At 33.9% G+C, this 18,540-nt stretch overlaps 1 protein-coding gene across 1 annotated transcript in view; it reads right to left on the bottom strand.

The window, feature by feature from the left end:
- The window catches only part of LOC136136326 (protein FRA10AC1), a 37,606-nt gene that overhangs the window by 2,229 nt on the left and 16,837 nt on the right, over nucleotides 1–18,540 (bottom strand). The window contains 6 exon segments of the mRNA XM_065894453.1: nucleotides 54–132; nucleotides 6,257–6,295; nucleotides 10,846–10,964; nucleotides 12,761–12,803; nucleotides 13,914–14,027; nucleotides 16,081–16,126. Coding sequence (XP_065750525.1) covers nucleotides 54–132; nucleotides 6,257–6,295; nucleotides 10,846–10,964; nucleotides 12,761–12,803; nucleotides 13,914–14,027; nucleotides 16,081–16,126 — 440 coding nt within the window.

The following is an 18,540-nucleotide window of genomic DNA, read 5'->3' as shown; positions in this document are numbered from 1 at the left end:
GACGGAGAAGGTATGCATTATCATTGTCTATTAATACTATTATCAGGACTTACTGTGATTTTTCATCTGTCTCTGGTAGTGGGCCCTTCCAAAGTTCAGATTCTGAAGTACTTCCTTCCTCATCAGAGCTTCCTGTTCATTTAAAAGAGATTTTTTTAAATGTGCACATTACATTTAAAACACATTTTGAACTACCCACCAATGCAATTAAATAAATTCCAGATTTACCTGTGGTTTAGCTTCAACTTTTATGGCTCTCTGAAAATTTAATGCACTTTTCCAGACCAATAAATTCTTTTGAAAAATAATAAGCTGATATATACCAAAGAGCCTCAGCAAATAGACCAAGGATTTAAAGTCTCATGGGAAACTTCTATAAATTATACTGAGTTAAAGTAACAATTCCAATATTAACTCTATATTATAAAGGAATTATCTCTTGCAATACAGTTGTCTTTAATTTAGTTTCTTATTTTTATTGATCATACAAAAGACATGCAGGGTAAGATTTCTGTAGAGTATTTACATTAGGATCAAGACCTTAAGAACTGAACTAGTATATAGGACTAGCTAGTTAAATTATGAAAAAAAATTTGTCAGACTTAAAAAAAAATTAATGCTGATTACATTAACTAGAAGAAGTCCATTTCAATGAAGAAACAGATGTTCTCATACATTGTTAGGAGTAAATACCATTTTCTTGAGGAAAATCTGGCAATATAGATCACTTTAAAATATAGATACCCTTTGACCAGCAATGCTTTTAGGAATTTAATTACTTAGAATAAACGAGCACTCAGATATATGTACAAAGATGTCCATTGTATAACAACAACAGCAAAAGAACACAAGTTAAATCCCCACCAATTAGGGATTAAGGCTTGGTTAAATAAATACTATACAGCTATTAAAAAAAACTCCATAGCACACCTGAATTACCATAGAAAAATGTGTATGCTATATCAAAATTTTTAAAAGTTACAGAAAGCAGGCATAGTATAATACAATTTGTATTAAAACATATCTACATATATATATTATTATTTATATATGCGTGTTTGTGTATATAAATACACACACACACACATATATATATAAATAAGTTTGTAAGGACCAACCAAACTTAACAGTGATTATATTACCTGTGGGCCTGGGATAGTTTTACTCTTTAAGCATTTCCAAATTTTTTTTTGTATTTTAAACAATAATCATGTATTACCTTTAAACATCAGTAAAAACAATAAATTTTATTTTTAAAACATAAAATAGACATGTTTCAAATGAATCACCCTATATTAGTCAACTAAAAATTATCAAATACTGAAACATGTATTATGAGACAATAAAATTATATGCCACAAAGTAATTATGTTAGCAAATAATTCCTCTCCAGTAATGACCATTAATCTGGAAAAGAAGTGACAGAAATTTGGCCTGTCAATACAGAATGCACCTTAGTTAAACACAACACAAAAATAAAACAGTACTGATTTGCCATGATGGTTCTAGCCTTTTTTCCTGTTGGACTTTGATCCTTGAATCAACATGTATGTCTGAACTTTGGTCCTAACTGAATCTATTCTAGCACAAATTCTAACAAAAACAGCAAAAAGATAAAAAAGGGAATGGAGGTTGTGCTTCTAACGATCTACACACAAAGATGATAAAATTATAAAGCTCTGGGAATAAGATTCCCACTCAACGACAGCCAGCACTGGAACTGCCAGTGTCCCAAACTGAATATGCAAAAAGAAAAAAGTACTCTGCTTGGGACTTCCTTGATGGCACAGTGGTTAAGAATCCACCTGCAATGCTGGGGACACGGGTTCAAGCCCTGGTCCGGGAAGATCCCAAATGCCGCAGAGTAACTAAGCCTGTGTGCCACAACTACTGAGCCTGTGCTCCAGAGCCCGTGAGCCACAACTACTGAGCCCGCATGCTGCAACTACTGAAGCCTGTGCACCTAGAGCCCATGCTCTGCAACAAGAGAAGCCATCGCAATGAGAAGCCTGCACACAACAAAGAGTAGACCCCTGCTTGCCACAACTAGAGAAAGCCTGTGCGCAGCAATGAAGACCAAAGACCCAATGCAGCCAAAAAACAAAAAACAAAAACAAAACAAACAAAAAAGTCTTCTGCTCTTATTTTTATGAAAATTCACTAACTGAGATAAAGAAAGCACAGAAAAACTAATTAGGCCTAGTAAAGTTATCACCATGGTGTTATCCTGTCAATGATGTCAGAGAACAAACCTACAAGGCCTTTGAAAGTGGGCAGCTAATTTCAAAAGGCCTTACAACCACCTGTTTTCTTGTTCCCTCTCAAGAGTATTGCCCACATGCCAGCTTTCCTACACCAGTTTTCTGATAACAGACGATCCAGTTTTACTAAAAAGTACAATTAGTTTAGAATAACATTATAAAATAACTCTCTTTGAAAGAGGACATGCTGAAAAAGTGATCAAATATCCTTAGAGAATCAATCTACAAGACTCCATGGATTATATGACCTTTAAGTTCCCTTACAACCCTATGAATCTATTAATATTTAACTACGAATCTATAATACCTAATTCCATGAGGTTGACAGTAACTACAAATCATTTTTTTGATAACTGCTACAACCTGCCAGAGGTGGAAAGGGTACTGCATTTAGAACAATGGGCAACACAAAATGATGCTTGCATTTGTATCAGTGTCAAATCTACACAGTAATTATTGACAAGCGGCGATCAGAATTTAAGTCACTGACTCTGTACTGGAAGGGGAGCTTGGAGGTCCAGCCCTTATCCAATAAATGAACATCTTACTGTAATACTTCCAATAACAATTGGCTGTCCAATCTAAACACCTCACTACTTCCTGAAGCAGCCCATTCCTTTCTTCAGATAGTTCTAATTGACAAATTTTTCCTTAAATTAAGGCAAAAATCTGTCCTTGGGCTATTTTTATCCATAGACTCTGGTTATGCCAACCAGCCACCAAAAATAAGTCTCCTACATAGTAGCAGTCTTGAAAATATCTACAGTTTCCATGTCTACCTCCTTACCCCTTCCCTCTTCACTTTTTCCTAAGCTAAACATCTACGGTTCCTTCAACCTTCCTCCTATAACAACATTTCAAGTTCTGACAACACTTTGGTTCTTCTATTCTTGACCTGCTTTAAGTTTTCAATGTTCCTTTTAGAATGTAATGCAAACTGCATATAATTTTCCCTATATGCTTTGAATAATGCAAGTAGGTCCACCATCTTGGTTTTTCTGGATATTACATATCTAAATAACTTGGCCTACTGAAGAAGTGGCAAGTCTCCAATTATGAAAACAATGGACAGGTCAGACTTTTACAGACTTAACTTTTGATCTGACCCATTGTGAAGAACAAACACAAAATCTAATGTCCAGTATTTTCGTTTTCTCTGATATAACAATAATAGCTACAGGTTATCAAAGATTACTTCATATAAGACACATGCTTTACATGTTTATTATTTCACTTGACTCTGATAATAATCCAATGAAGTCAAGTCTCTTTATACCCATTTTACAGATAGAACTGAGACACAGATCAAATCATTTAATGTGGATTTGTGTAATATATCTGCCCAAACTGAGGTATAAAGAGTAGACTAGGGGCTTCCCTGGTGGCGCAGTGGTTGAGAGTCCGCCTGCCGATGCAGGGGACATGGGTTCGTGCCCCGGACCGGGAGGATCCCACATGCCGCGGAGCGGCTGGGTCCGTGAACCATGGCCGCTGAGCCTGCGCGTCGGAGCCTGTGCTCCACAACGGGAGAGGCCACAACAGTGAGAGGCCCGCGTATCGCAAAAAAAAAAAAAAAAAAAAAAAAAAAAAAAAAAGAGTAGACTAACTTTTGATTCACTGATGAACAGTTATTGATGATATAAGTAAAAGAGCAGACTCTGGAGTTATACACCTGTGTTTAATCGTAGCTCTGCCATTAACCAACTATTTGACCTTAGGCAATTTATGTAAATTCTCTGGTCTTGGTTCTCTTATCTGCAAAATGGGATATTATATGCCCATTACTACGATTAAATGAGGTATACAACTAAACCACTTGCGATTATGGCTGACAATCAACAAAAGCAAGTTAAAATTCTTTTTCCCTATAGAAATTGGGTTTTTCTTTATGGATCTGGTGTAAATAATCCATATGTTAAATGAGGGTAAAAGGGTAACTGAATATTATCCAAATGGAAATGAAATATGTAATAGAAACAGCAGAATTTGAGTTGTAAAATTGCCAAGACCACCTAAGACAGGTCACTGACCACCTGAGAAGATATCTGGGTTTGGCAAACTATAACAAGGTACATGTCCCCTGCTTGAAATGGTTCTACTTCAAGAACCAATCTAAGCTAGAGATTCTTCAGGTTGGCTACAGTATTCTCCTCTCCCTACCACCAGAAGTTTGATCTAGCTGAAGAGGGTGAAGAGACTTAAGATTATTTCCGGGAAATGAGGGAGGTTTGAGAGGGCTGGGGGAAGAACAGTGGGAGGGAGAAGGAAGGAAGAGCAAATGAAAGAATTAATATAAACAAGTCAGTCAAGCCCTTTCCCCAAAAGATTTTTTAAATAAAAATTGGAATTGGAGAAGGGCAATGTTTTTTTTTTGCATTAAATAGGCCTTCACACCTCTCACTGCAACATATAGTTGGAAATTGGCAAAAACTATAAAATTTCCCATTTTAACCTGTGTATGCTTTCTAAAACTATATATACTTACTACCCCATCCTCAGATAGCTTAAGTCTATCGTCTCATGCCTGGCTATGTTCTATAAACTGTCAGGAAACTTAACCTAATGTAGAAGAAGGAGCTACTGATAGATTAGGATTCACATGGGGAGAAAGGAAGTGTCAGTGCTTTAAGGACACTTCAAATATGTTGAAAACAAAATGGTATGAGTAAAGTAATTCATAAAGAATACGTTGTATTCCTAAAGTAGAGGAATACCTCCACTGATATCTCCCTCTTCATTAAATTTTTAAACAGTAAATATCTTTAAAATTCTATTTCTCTAAAATTTCTGATTACTAAACACTTAAAAATTCTCCTTAAGAATTATATACTAAAATGCTAATAAAGTTTAAATTGAATGGTGATTTGGAGCAATTACTAAATATTTTCCTGAGTTTGCCACATAAATATATATTACTTTAAAATCAGAAAAAAATTAACTCTTAAGTTTATAAATTTACAAGTAAGGCTAGAAGTCTCAAATCTCTAAATTTCTATAAGTCCAGATATTATAACATAAATTAGGTATGTTATTGAACTACACTTTGTTAGACCCTATTTATTGCAAGTTCTTTAAGAAATTCTACATCATATTACTGTTGAGATACAAGGTTACTGTTTGTTATATCACAAATGGATACCCCCTTTTATGAATCCACAGTAGATTCTGCTCTCAAAACTGCCTGGAAAAACTGAACACCCTGCGAGTTCTCTTTAATATTGTATGGGTACAATTAATCATTCTACTGGTGGTTTCCTTTCTTTGGTTTGGTTGTTAGGAAGGACAGTGACAAATCTATGATCTACTTTTGCAATTATGCAAGACTTTTTGGTAAATATTTGTCTGTATTAATTTTACCTCTAGCTTTACTTTCCTATTCTTATTTTTCCATTATTTTGATTTCACCTTTAAAAAAATCTTATAGTATATATTTTTGTAAGTCATTGTGAATACTTTTTGGAATGTTGCAGGGAAGAAACAATAAAATTAGTAGCAAATATTCAATGAAATCCAATCTGATGAAAACTATAGGACTTATTAAAAACTGACCAGTAACAACTGTTGCTAACATTTGCTTTCTATGTACAAACCATATATTTAATTTGATCGATCAAAATCACCAAATGATAAGAGATCACTCAGTCTTGTGCAATATAAGCAACATTTCTTAAATTTTAATCCACCTCCCCAATTCTTTTTCTATCCCAACTTCATCCCTCTTGTTCTCTTCCTTCACACTTCATGATGTGAAGTTAAAATGTTTATCCACTGTATTTACTGAAAAAAAAAAAATTTATGCTCTTCTATACTTGACATAAGAAACTTTTAAATGTTCTAATATGGGTAAGAAATACACTTTTGCTCTTTTTTCTATGATTTTTCTCACACAGTACAAAAACAACAAAAATTTACATCAGAACAAGTTACAGTTTGTGGGAAACCTAAACTGTAAATAACTTGAATCTGTATACTTTTATTAAATAAAAACTTGATACTGTTGATAGAATTTCATGATTTCACTGACAGTGAATGTGATGAAAAACAAAAACAAAAAACCCAGCACTGTTTTGTCAAGAATCATCTTGCAGTGGTGTAACAGCTATAGCTATAACTGGAATTCTTCCCAATAGTCTAGTGTATAGACTTGCAGGAAAGCACTTCACTGTCTTCTAATCTTTCCCATTCCTTAGACTTATCTCCCTATTTAAAATGTTAGATTCTTTTAGGGAGGGGTGTTTTATGCTCTTGTACAGCCTGGAATACCTAGCACAAAACATAAAAAATAATGAACACCTATAAAAAAAAAATCTCATGTTGCTAGGACAAAAAAACCCAAAAAAACCCTCATAGATTAGCTGCAATACAAACAATATTTTATCTACAGATGTTCAACATCTGAAAGCAGTTTACAAATAAATGCCTTTTCTTAATCTTTTAAGAAAAAAAGATTTAAAAAAATCTTTCTTAATCTTTTTTGAAGATCATATACAGGTGAGAATTCTCTGTAATTGAAAATCACACAAAAAAGTATGTCATAAAACAAACATTTTCAATTCTACAATGGTTTACCCAGTGAGGGAAACAGAAAAAGTACTGAAGATCTATTAAAGTAATCTAAAAAAATCATCATTATACAATCTCCTGCAGTAAGACCTCAGGGGAAATATTTCTGAAGGCTGCTAACTCAAAAAAAGAACAGAAAACAGATGGAGAGTAACAATTCCTCCAACCTCCCTGGACAGGTCTCATAATTAGCCCAAGTTGTAGCATGAATGGCCCCTTAAGGCCAGACAAGAGGGTATGAGAACTACAGGGTCAAGATTCCAAAGGAAGCCAAGGCCTGGACTGCAACAACTGCTTTATGTTGTTTCTTCACTCCTACTTATTTCCTAGTCATCAGAGAGCAAATAAAAACATAGCTAAACTTCCAATGGCAAAAGAAATATATTCTTCTCTGTCATCTTCTCTGTCATGTAAGGAACAATGATACCTGCTTCCAAGTGTCTATAGGTTAAAAAAAGGACACAACTGAAACCAGAAGGAAGAAGTTGTACGTTTGGGCTAAATGTTAAGAGAAACCTGCTAGCAATTACAGCTGTCTGAAATGTAAAGGAGTATTTTGGATAATGGGTACCTTTTCCCTGGAGGTGTTGAAGCTAAAGCAGAACAAATACATGATAAAGAGCAGTGCATCTTAACCTTTATTGTACATATGAATCATTCTGGGAACTTAAAGTGCAACTCTGATTTAGGAGATCTGGAAGGGTCTGAAATTATGCATTTCTAACAAGCTCCCAAGTGATGACAATGCAAAGGACCATATTTTGAAAGGTGAAACCACAGAAAATCTTTTTGATCATGATTCCAGGGCTGATCTCTGATGTTCCTTTCAACATTGAGAAATTGGTTGATTTCACTGACTCACGCACCTAACATTTACTGAATGCCTACTACGTGGGGCAAGCACTGTGCTTAGGAACTGGGGATAGAGAATTAAACAAGTCACACAGTCCCTTCCTTCACAGAAAAATTATTCCAAGAGTGATATGTATTTCTAAAGGAGAGTGCAGGATGCTATCAGAATGTGCTAAGAGGGACCTAATCTTGCCTGGAGGAGTGGGGTGAAGGGTGTCAGAAAATGCCTACCCAAGGAACTGAGCTTGGGGGCAGGGTGGAGGTGGGAGGGGTAAGATCTTGAACTTCCTGCCAAGACAATTTACCTAAATATCCTGTTCTGTTCACACCTGCCAAAGTAGACTGGTCCTCAAAGTCAAGCTTTGATCTTTCTTACATTTCCTCTCTATCCATTCAGCTATCTAGCCATCCAATTATCCATCCATACATCTACTTATTTAACATTTTGTATGATGGTAACCTAAGGCTATCGGGGTTGATGAGATCACACAGGGAGAACAGAGAGAATAAAGAGAAGCTCTGTAAGAGCCTTGAGCAATTCCAACAAGGGTAAGATGGAGGAGGAATTATAGTCAAGAGGCTGAGGAGAGGCTGAAAAGATAGGAAAAAGATCAAGAAAGTAATTGTTCTGAGGAATGCCAACAGTCCAAATGCAGCTGCGATATTAAGCATTTACTAATTACTATTCAAGTCTGGGCCAAATTAAGGTGGCCTGGCAAGAAAGTATCATATCAAGATTAACCTAATTCCAGATGATCGATCCCAGATGAGAAGATATTAAAGAGGTCTACACGGTTTTCCTAAAAGTTTGCTAAGATGTTGTCATTTTCTGCTTTATACCAAAGAAGCTGAAAAAAAGAACTATACCCTGTGCTCTCTGCTATGAAAGGTGCTCTGAATAAAGAGTATATAAGGCACAGATGTCTCAATTCCACTCTGCTTTGGTTTTCTATCTCTGAAGTTGCCCTGAAACAATCTTCAAGTCTTTCATTTTCTTATTCTTTATTATTTATGCCTTACCTGTGCTAGTGGGGTGCTAGGGATAAAGCAATGAACACAGCAGACAGAACCCCTGTTCTCCTTGTGTTTTATGTAACTGTCATATGTGTAATGAAGGAAAAGTTCCAAGGTTGTGAAAGCATTATAAATGGGAGTCCTAATTTAGATTCATGGTCAGGAAAGGATCCCTGAGGAAGTGACATTTAAGCTTAAATCTGAAGGATGAGTTAGGATGGGACTGGAGGTTTTAGAGAGGAAGCAGCACCTATACAGTCCTTAAACAGAAAGAAGTTTGGCATTTTCTAGAAACTGAAAGGCTATGTGGGTGGAGTGTGAATGTAAGGTGAAGAGTAGTGATAAACAAGCCTTGTATGCTGGATCATATAGAGCCTTTGGGCTTTGTCCAGATATTGGTTATATCCTAAGAACATAGGAAATCACTACTAGATGGAGAATGGATTAAGGAGAGGGAGGTGGGATGACAAGACAGTGTTAGAATCAGTATGGACAATATAGTAGTAGCCTAGATGAGAAAACATGGTAGTTTGAACTAGACTAGAGAGAACATGAGAAATACATACCCTGGGGGTAAAACTGATAGTATTTACATAAGTAACGAGAAAAAAAGAAGGCATCAAGGATAATTTCCCAATTTCCAATATTAGTTTTTAGGTTGACAGAGGTATCGCCTACCGAAATATAGAACACTAAAGGAAAAACATCTATAAGGAAGATCACATGCATATATATATTATGATTTGAGGGGTGCAACCCCATCCCTAGTCCTGAGTATCCAGCTACCTAATTATCTGTTTTGGAGGTACTGAATAAACTTTTATAAGGCAGGGATTAGTTCTTCTTTAATTTGGAATATGCAATGATTAACATAGTATCATACTATGATATAAATATATTATATAATAGTAAATGCTACAAAATCCTAGATATAATACACTAAATATTTTACTGGCACATGAGGATAAATAAAAATTTTTTAAAACTCAAATGAGATTCTCACACTTAATTAAAATTTATTTTGAAATTTGAAACATGATTTAGAGACAAAAAAGGTATTCTGTTTCAAATACCATTTCTCAATAAACAATAGAATATCAGTATTTTTCCTCTCAACATCTATCGATTTTACCAAGTCAAAAACTTGGCAATACATATACTTGAATGTATCATGACATGTTAGAAGAAAAAAGTGTACGTAAGAACATAACATATCTTATGATCTTCATAGCTGGAGCAAGGCAGTCCTCTCCTGTTCAAGTATTATGTTAACATAGGCTGGAATCTAATTCAATCTACCATTACCTACCTAATTTAAGTCCAATTCACTCTAAGTTATAGTCAATTTGACTCTACTCTATTATGGACTAAAAAAGCGACTAGCAGTAACCTTCGTAATAGCTAACTATGTACCAAGTACTATGCAAACTGCTTACATGCATTATCTCATTTCAACTTCTGAAAAATCCTATGACTTACTTGGTAAGATTATCATGACCATTTTACACATGAGAAAACTAAGGCTTAGCTTAAGGACTGCTGAGGAAGAAGTAGCAGTTGACTTGGATTTGAATTTAACAGTTATTTACTAATTGTATGTGCACAGCACCATGTTAGGTTCTGAGGACACATACATATCAACCTCTATCATTTCAAGAAGCTCATAAGCTAGTGAGAAAAATCACACAGACCATAACTGAAATCACAGTGTTACAATGTTAAACTGACTTATAGGTTAGGTACTGGTTTACAGTGTTCAAAGTGCCTTTCACATCCTTATTTGATTCTCCACAATAAGCGCCAGCAGTATAGAGAGCAGGTATTCCTATCACCACTATGTACACGAGGAAAGTGAAACTCAAGAAATTCAGTGACTTACTCAAGGTAACAAGTCTGTAAGTAACAAATCCAGAAATTAGAATGCTGTTGCAATATTATACCATCTGCCAAAAATGAATCAAAACCAACCTTGTTATTGAAACTCCTGTAAGTTACTGTAAATTCATATCTAAATTCTCCAACCAGTTTCCTTTCAACTACTATAAAACAGAATTCTAAATGCATTTACTAATTAAATTCAACATTTGTGACATATGGCAGATTATACTTCATGTTCAGAAATATGAGTAAATATTTTATTTTAATTCCCTTTTACCTTTATCCTTTTTCTTAGAGGATTCTTCTACAGAAGATAATCTGGATTTTTTATGTGATGACTCTTCACAATCTTTTCTGGCTTTATCCTTTCTTTTTTTTGACTTGACTTCTTTTCTCCTTTATGTTGAATAATATAAAGTTAACTTTTTCAACTGAATTTTACAAAAAATAAAAATCAATGGGTAAAAAAGTCAAATCAGTTAAAGTACTCATTTTTAAAATGTAGCTTACATAATAAGGAACCCTTAAATGAGTCTGTAAATATTTTAGGTTAGTGTATTAATTAAAACAATTCTGTAAGATTATGAAGCCTGAGCACTCTGACACAAAGGATTATTTTTTATAAGTTCTGTGCACAAACCTTAGTAAATGTAAATCACAGCTTTTACTCATTTCTTTTCTATATTTTATCATTTAGCCATTCTAAAAAAATTACAAAATCAAATCTCATTTTCCTCCACATAATTCATATCTACCTACACTTTGAAAAAACACATACAAGAAGAAACCACTCTAACAGTTCTCAACCACCAGTAAATAGAAAATTCTACTCTTAAGAATAAAGGAATACAGCAAAGGTATAATAGAATGAGGATGGAAAAGCTTACTGTTAACTCATATATCTACTTTAGACCACTTATCCTTTTACTGCTGTAGCTTTATCTCTTCTAGGCCAAGTTTACAAGGTTGTCAGTGCCATAGCTGGCAAACAACTGATTTTAATTGGTTAAGAAAAGAAACAGGAAAAGGTGATAATGCTGAAACTGGGACTGGGAAAGAGGATGAAGAGACAACAGAGTGGATTTCTTTCAAGAAACTTGCTTATCAGACCTTTCAAATTAAGATACACCAAATACTACAATACTGTTTAAGACAGTAATAACTTCTTGCCTCTTGTAAGAATAATTTCAATCTTGAAATGAAGCTCGAAACTCAAGGTCAAATAAAACTTTGTTATCTTCCAGTATCATTGATAGAGAGGGGAAATCAAGTAATCTAAAAACTTTGCTAATTTTAAGAATTTAAAATTTTTTATTTTTAATAGCTAAAATACTAGATAAGGCTCATTTAGAACACAGCTGATTTTAAATTAATATACTAATATATACATTTTATAAAGTTGCAGAATCTTACTGTTAAGACTTTCAAGTGTTACTCAGGACATGAAACTTGACCACTACAATCATGCCAGGTTACACAAATTTTGTCTGAACATCTGCAACGCCAGGGACTTCATTATGCTTGACTTACCATACGTCAGACACTGTGTCAAGCGTTTTATATGCATTTTCATTTAATCCCCACAATAACCTTAGTATACTCATTTTTAGAGATAATAAAATTGAGTCTTACAGAAGTTACACAGCTTGCCCAAGAAGACTAGCAAGTGGATTAGCTGAGAGGAATACACAGGAAAGCCTACTATCTATATATACTGCACAATGCAGAACAATGATACTCCTTCCCCATTCAGTATGGCAGACACAGTCTAGCTCATTCAATAGGAGCCTGACTTTAACATCTAAAATGAGTATAGAGGTATAATCCTTTGTAAGAATGACAAACTCTAATTAAAACAATGCTTGAATGAGACATAGGAATCACTTTATGAAGACCTGCTTTACAATAAAGTTTCTAAGAATATTACAGTATCTGAACACTGATTCCAAACCAAAAATTCTAACATCTATCTACCACCCTGCACAGGCCTTCACGTTTAAAACTGCTTGACTAGAGTTAGGCATGACGAACTTCCAGTTCCCTGGTTTATGTGGTCATATGGTAATGGCGGATTTTATATACAACCAACTAATTAAACCATCAACCACTCAAGTCTACTTTAGACATCCAGTGCAGGTGACTACGTCCAAGAGTACTAAAATTAACAACCACATTTTAAAAGATCATATTACCTGTGATGAAAATTTAATTTAAAGGAACATTCTTGGCATAATCCTAAAAAAAAAAAAAAAAAAAAAAGAGTAACAGCACAGAATTGCTAAATTTTAATAACTGCACTGCTACTTTACTTTTAATATCATAAATTGTCATTTTTCTTTACATTCCTTTACTGTAAGAGGGGAAACAAATAATCTGAAGAAAACAATCTGATTCTCTCCCACCTCAAAAAATGTATATATATAATAAAAATTGAATTAGAATGCTTGAGAAATTGAAAATATTCTGCCATTGCTTTAGAAAATGGTGCTGTCAAGTTATTCTAAAAGCAAACTGTTTCACAGGCAGAATTGTATCTCACATCAAAGACATCTAATAACAATAGTGTGGGTATAGTCATTTCCTCTGAAGTACTCTAAGAGTTTTGAAATGTAAAAGAACTTTCAAAAAAGTTCCTCTATTGTGGTCTCATTTTTGCTTTAATCTCAGTTCACACTAGTTGACTCTTCCTCATAAGCACTTCCAGGAAGAACTCAGACACCAACCTTCATTGGTGTGTACCAAGTAGCATATGGGGAAATCCTTGATTTCTACCCAGAGTGGGCAGACACTCTAAGGGCACACGTATTTAGGAACCAGAGAAGGTTGTTAACATGAGGCAGAGAAGAAGCTGACACATAAAAGACTAGCTTAGGAGAAAAAAAAAGAATAAGCAACAGATCCTAAAACATGTATATTAAGAGAAACTTCTGTATTCTGGGTTATAATCCTAAGCTTTTAAGACTAATATCAAGAAAAATCTGCCCTTCTAAAATTTTTTCTTTATTGACAGTCAATAAAGTCTACACCATAACAATATGGCTATCAGCTAATGCGAGATTTTATATTGCCTTTTCTGATACTTTGCATCTCACTCTGCACTGGTGACATTCTCAAATTAATGGAAAGAGGTCTTCACTTCACGAATTACTGGTTTACCTTTGGCATTAGAACTATTTCCCCTAATGTCACTCTTGCAACTTTTAGAAGCTCTGAGAAAAAAAGAGTTCCCAAGAAGATACATTAAAAATTTTTAATTGGATCTTAAATTAGCCTATATATTTTAAAATCTAAATTACTAGATAAACTTTGAAGAAATCAATCTTACCCCACCTAAAGTCAACTTACTTAATTTAACAAGCGCATTTCTCTTTTCACCATGCTCAATATAACCAAAATTAACTTCCCAACTCTTTAAGCCTTCTTTTTTATCACAACATTTATTTCCACAGCAAAACTGGCCTGCAAATAAAGGAAGGAATATTAGCTATGATGGTTGGTGACAATATTTATCTATACAATCTGGTATTACCTCTGAAATTTACTCAACATACATACATAACATACATGACATACATATATAAATTCCTAGCTTTATAAAATAATCATTAAAAAACTGACCACAATAATCGTGGTATGTTCAACAATCAAATCAAATTGCTGAATGAACTGTTTAAAAAAAAAAACAGTTCCAGAATTCTTTACCTGATAGATAGTTGACTATCAAGTTGACTATTTATATTAAGATACAGAGTTTTAGTGACTCCGTGTAAGGGAATCTTACACTTTGGAAGATGGAAGTACTAGAAAAGTGTACTCACTAATACCCTAAAAGAATAAGTATATTTTCCAAAGTACATGCACTTATAACTGGGACAATCTTTTTCAATATTTAATAATATTAAAATTGATAAAAATTGAAATTTTTAATATGGCATTTAAGTACCAGCATAAAATGACATTTAAAACATATTTTAACTAGCATTTTGAGATTAAGCAGAATGGGTAATCAAACCTGATGCTCTAAATTTTAGAATCACTTGACACTAAAATCAATGTCTTATTATCATATCCATTGTATATTAAAACATATGCAAAAAAGGACTAATACTGATGATCCAAGAGGGAAAAAAAAAATAAAACTACTCAACAATTATTAACTTCAACAGAAAAAGACAAGATCAAACCTATTTGCACAAACTAAAAAAAAGCATTTATATCTCAATAATTTGCACCAATAGGAACTGCTTTTTTTTCATAAAAAAGAAACTGTCAAAATGAATTTTGAAAATTACCCGTTCAAAGGCTGATAACTTTTCTAAATTGGCATTGTTTTACTCATTCCAAATAAATACTTCATTAAATCTGTATGTGTTTAGCAATGGCTCTATTGTTAAAAAAGCACCAAGATTCAGTCACAGCAAATAGCTTTCTTTCCCCTTCTCAACTAAAACTTTTTTCAATTACATGAATTTAGAGAATGTCCATCAATTTTTTTTAAAAGCAGCATTACTTACCGTCACCTGAAAATTCCATTCAATAAAAGTATAAAATTTTTAAATTGTGATAGACATTTCAACAGTTCTCATTGTCTTAGGTAAAGGCACAAACTAAAATGTAATGCTAAGAAAAGTTTAAAATAGCTTTAAAATTATTCTTTTTCCTTCTCCTCTATAGTACCTTTAGGGCTGATCTTAATTTATGGAAGATGTATATGAGCCATACTGACAGCATAAATGTTTATTTAATCATTTAAAAATGAAACTTTTATTTTCAAAGATTTTTTAAAGTTTTTAGTTTAAAATTATTTCCTTAATGTTCCTATGTAGTTTTCAGAAGCATTAACACTTAAAATGCAATCACCAATAAAGAGCTAATTTTATAGCGTGAGACAGTATAAAGATTAACACTTAAATGCAAGCACCAATAATACAAAGCTAATTTTATAGCATGAGACAGTACAGAAATATTAAATTTTCAGAAAAATTTTATGAATCGATTACAATGCATAGAAAAAGCATTTACTGATTGTCTACCAAATGCTTGTTCTTTTTCTGTAAGACTAAATATTTGGGCTCAAGCTCAGTGACTCCCTAAGAACTAGCCTGTCTGAAAATTATTAGGCTCAAAGTAATATTTAATTTCTATCTGCAAAATGTGGATTTGACTGGAATACAGTAATACCAACACATTATTCCAAAAATTAATAAAGAGAAAAATTCAAGTATTCATCTGTTGATAGTTTCCTTCCTCGGAAACTTTTAACTCTTTGAACATTTTCTACTTATCTGCAATTGAATATCCTAGAAGCAAAAATTCTAAACGTAAAAACCATTAAAGCATTATATTCTGAACTTTGTTAGCAATATATCATTAATACACCTTCTCTAATTTTACTTTGTATTTTGTAGATAATCACTTATTGTATACATTAGGAATAATCTTACCCAGTGACTTCAATAATATAACAAAATAACCTTATCCTATTAAAAACTAAAATAAAAAAAAGAATTACCTTTCCCTGAAATTACTTCTTTTTCTACTCGCCACCTAAATCCAAACTGACAAGAAAAAAAAAATAATTTATGCCAGAGTAAATTTAAACAATATTTAAATTGTAGATAAATCTTATCATGGAGCCAACAATTAACATAATGACACTTACTAATCTAAAAAGTAAACCTAACTCCCCTCATGATAGTTTTTTCTCTCCTTATAGGATTCTAGGTATTTAAAAGTACATCTGAACAATTACCAACTTCTCTGTTAAGGAACAATCCTCTTTACTTTTTAAAACAGTTTATTTATTCATTTTTGGCTGTGTTGGGTCTTCATTGCTGTGTGCGGGCTTTCTCTAGTTGCTGCGAGCGGGGCCTACTCTTCATTGCGGTGCACAGGCTTCTCATTGCAGTGGCTTCTCTTGTTGCAGAGCATAGGCTATAGGTGCATGGGCTTCAGTAGTTGTGGCGTGTGGGCTCAGTAGTTGTGGCACACAGGCTTAGCTGCTCCGTGGCATGTGGGATCTTCCTGGCCCCGGGCTTGAACCTGTGTCCCCTGCATTGGCAGGTGGATTCTTAACCACTGCGCCACCAGGGAAGTCCGATCCTCTTTACTTTTAGACTTCTTATTAAAAGTTATAGGTGCCAGGCACAAGGTATGTAAATTAACAAAAAATATATACTGTTCTATGACACTGACAGAAAAAAAAGAAGTTCTAGTACAATAAAGAAGCAGTATACTATGAGAGTACAGTCTTTGGAGTCAGATTGTTTGGGTTTATGTCTTAGCTCCATCGCTTCACAGCTATGTAATACTGGACAAGTTATTTAATCTATTTGTGGCTCAGTTGCCTCATACAGAGATAACACGAGTACTACTGCTTTGGGTTAAGACGTTTAAATGGAATAATACATATACAATACTTATAATAGTATCTGGTGTATAGTACACCAGGGGTTAGCAGATAATGGTCTACAGGCCTGCTGCCTATTTTTATAAATAAAGTTTTAATGGAACACAACCACAACCATTCATTGGTATATAGCTCTTTTCCCACTACAACAGAATAGTAATGAACAGGAAAGAGCAATGATACCAGTCTGGAGACCTAAAGTGGAAAGTTGTTAAATTTCCCTCCAGATTCCTAAACATAACTTTATAGTTGACCCTTGAACATGGGGTTTAGAGGCACTGACCACTACGCAGTTGAAAATCTGAGCATAAATTTACACTTAGCCCTCCAAATCCAGGGTTCCACATCTGCAAATTGAACCAACACAGACTGTGTAGTACTATAGTATGTATTTAGTGAAAGAATCCACACAGTTCAAACCCATGTTGTTCAAGGGTCAACTGTTATTTGCTTTTTGGCTAAAAATGATACAGTGTTAAAATGTTTTCTCCACTATCTTATAAGACTCACATTCATATGCTAAATTACTATTTTAGTAAATAGTTTAGTTTTCTATTCAATTTACCATATAGTTAAAAGCTCAGCTCTAGAATCATGCTGACCCAATGCAAGCTCTATCATTATCATTTATTAACTAGCTGTGAGGTTGGGAAAGTTACTTAATTTCTCAGTCTATTTCCTTTCTATGAGTAAAATCCTAATCTCATAGGTTGTTGTAATTAAGAAAGATAATTCAGATGAAGCGTTCAATGCCTGGTTAACTTTGCTTATTTTTATTTTATTTTTTAATCATCTATTATTTGAATTAGGCAATTCTGTATTTTAAACACAAATGAGGGCTTGAAATATTTCAAAATATTCTAACTGAAAATAAAATAAAATCCCCCAGTCTAGGAAAAAAAGAAATAAAAAATTCAAAATAACTCTGTATTTAATTCTATTTTTAAGCCCATACATCTGTGGTGCTTAGCCTCCTTTTCTTCTCACTCTACCCTCTAGAACAAGGAGGTCACACATGCAAGCAATAAGAGAGAAGTATCCTGACTTCCTGACAACACAAAGTTCCATGACCATCCACCTGGACTTTTATGGGAAAGGAAAACAAACTTGTAGTTCATTTAAGCCACTGTTACTTGGAACTGCTTGCTGGTCCCTGTAGCTGAATCTTACCCTAACTGATACAATGATCCAACCAAATTCTCAATGATGAAAGGGAAAAAGCAACAAAGAAGGAAATGGGGGTGTGAAACAAAGGCTGGAATTCACTAAAAATGCCCTAAGTATCTACTATATATATTAGGCACTTAGCTAGGAGCTTGTTAATTAAAAATGAATAAAACACTGCCTTTGTGTAAGTAAAACTATGAGAAAATGCATAGTAGCAAGAAAGTCAACAGCATTACTCTTTCTCCAAAATACTATGCCAAAAAAAACAATCATTATCTTTGCCAAGAAGATCCCCCTGGTATGTGTGGAGCAAGATATGGGCAATCTCTCTACCTTTCCCTCAATTTTTTTTTTTTTTTTTTTTAAATTTATTTATTTATTTTTGGCTGCGTTGGG

Source organism: Phocoena phocoena, chromosome 16 (assembly GCF_963924675.1).
Source record: "Phocoena phocoena chromosome 16, mPhoPho1.1, whole genome shotgun sequence".
Taxonomy (NCBI): Eukaryota; Metazoa; Chordata; class Mammalia; order Artiodactyla; family Phocoenidae; genus Phocoena; species Phocoena phocoena.
The sequence above is the reverse complement of the archived record's forward strand: the minus strand, read 5'-3'. Positions and strand labels throughout refer to the sequence as shown.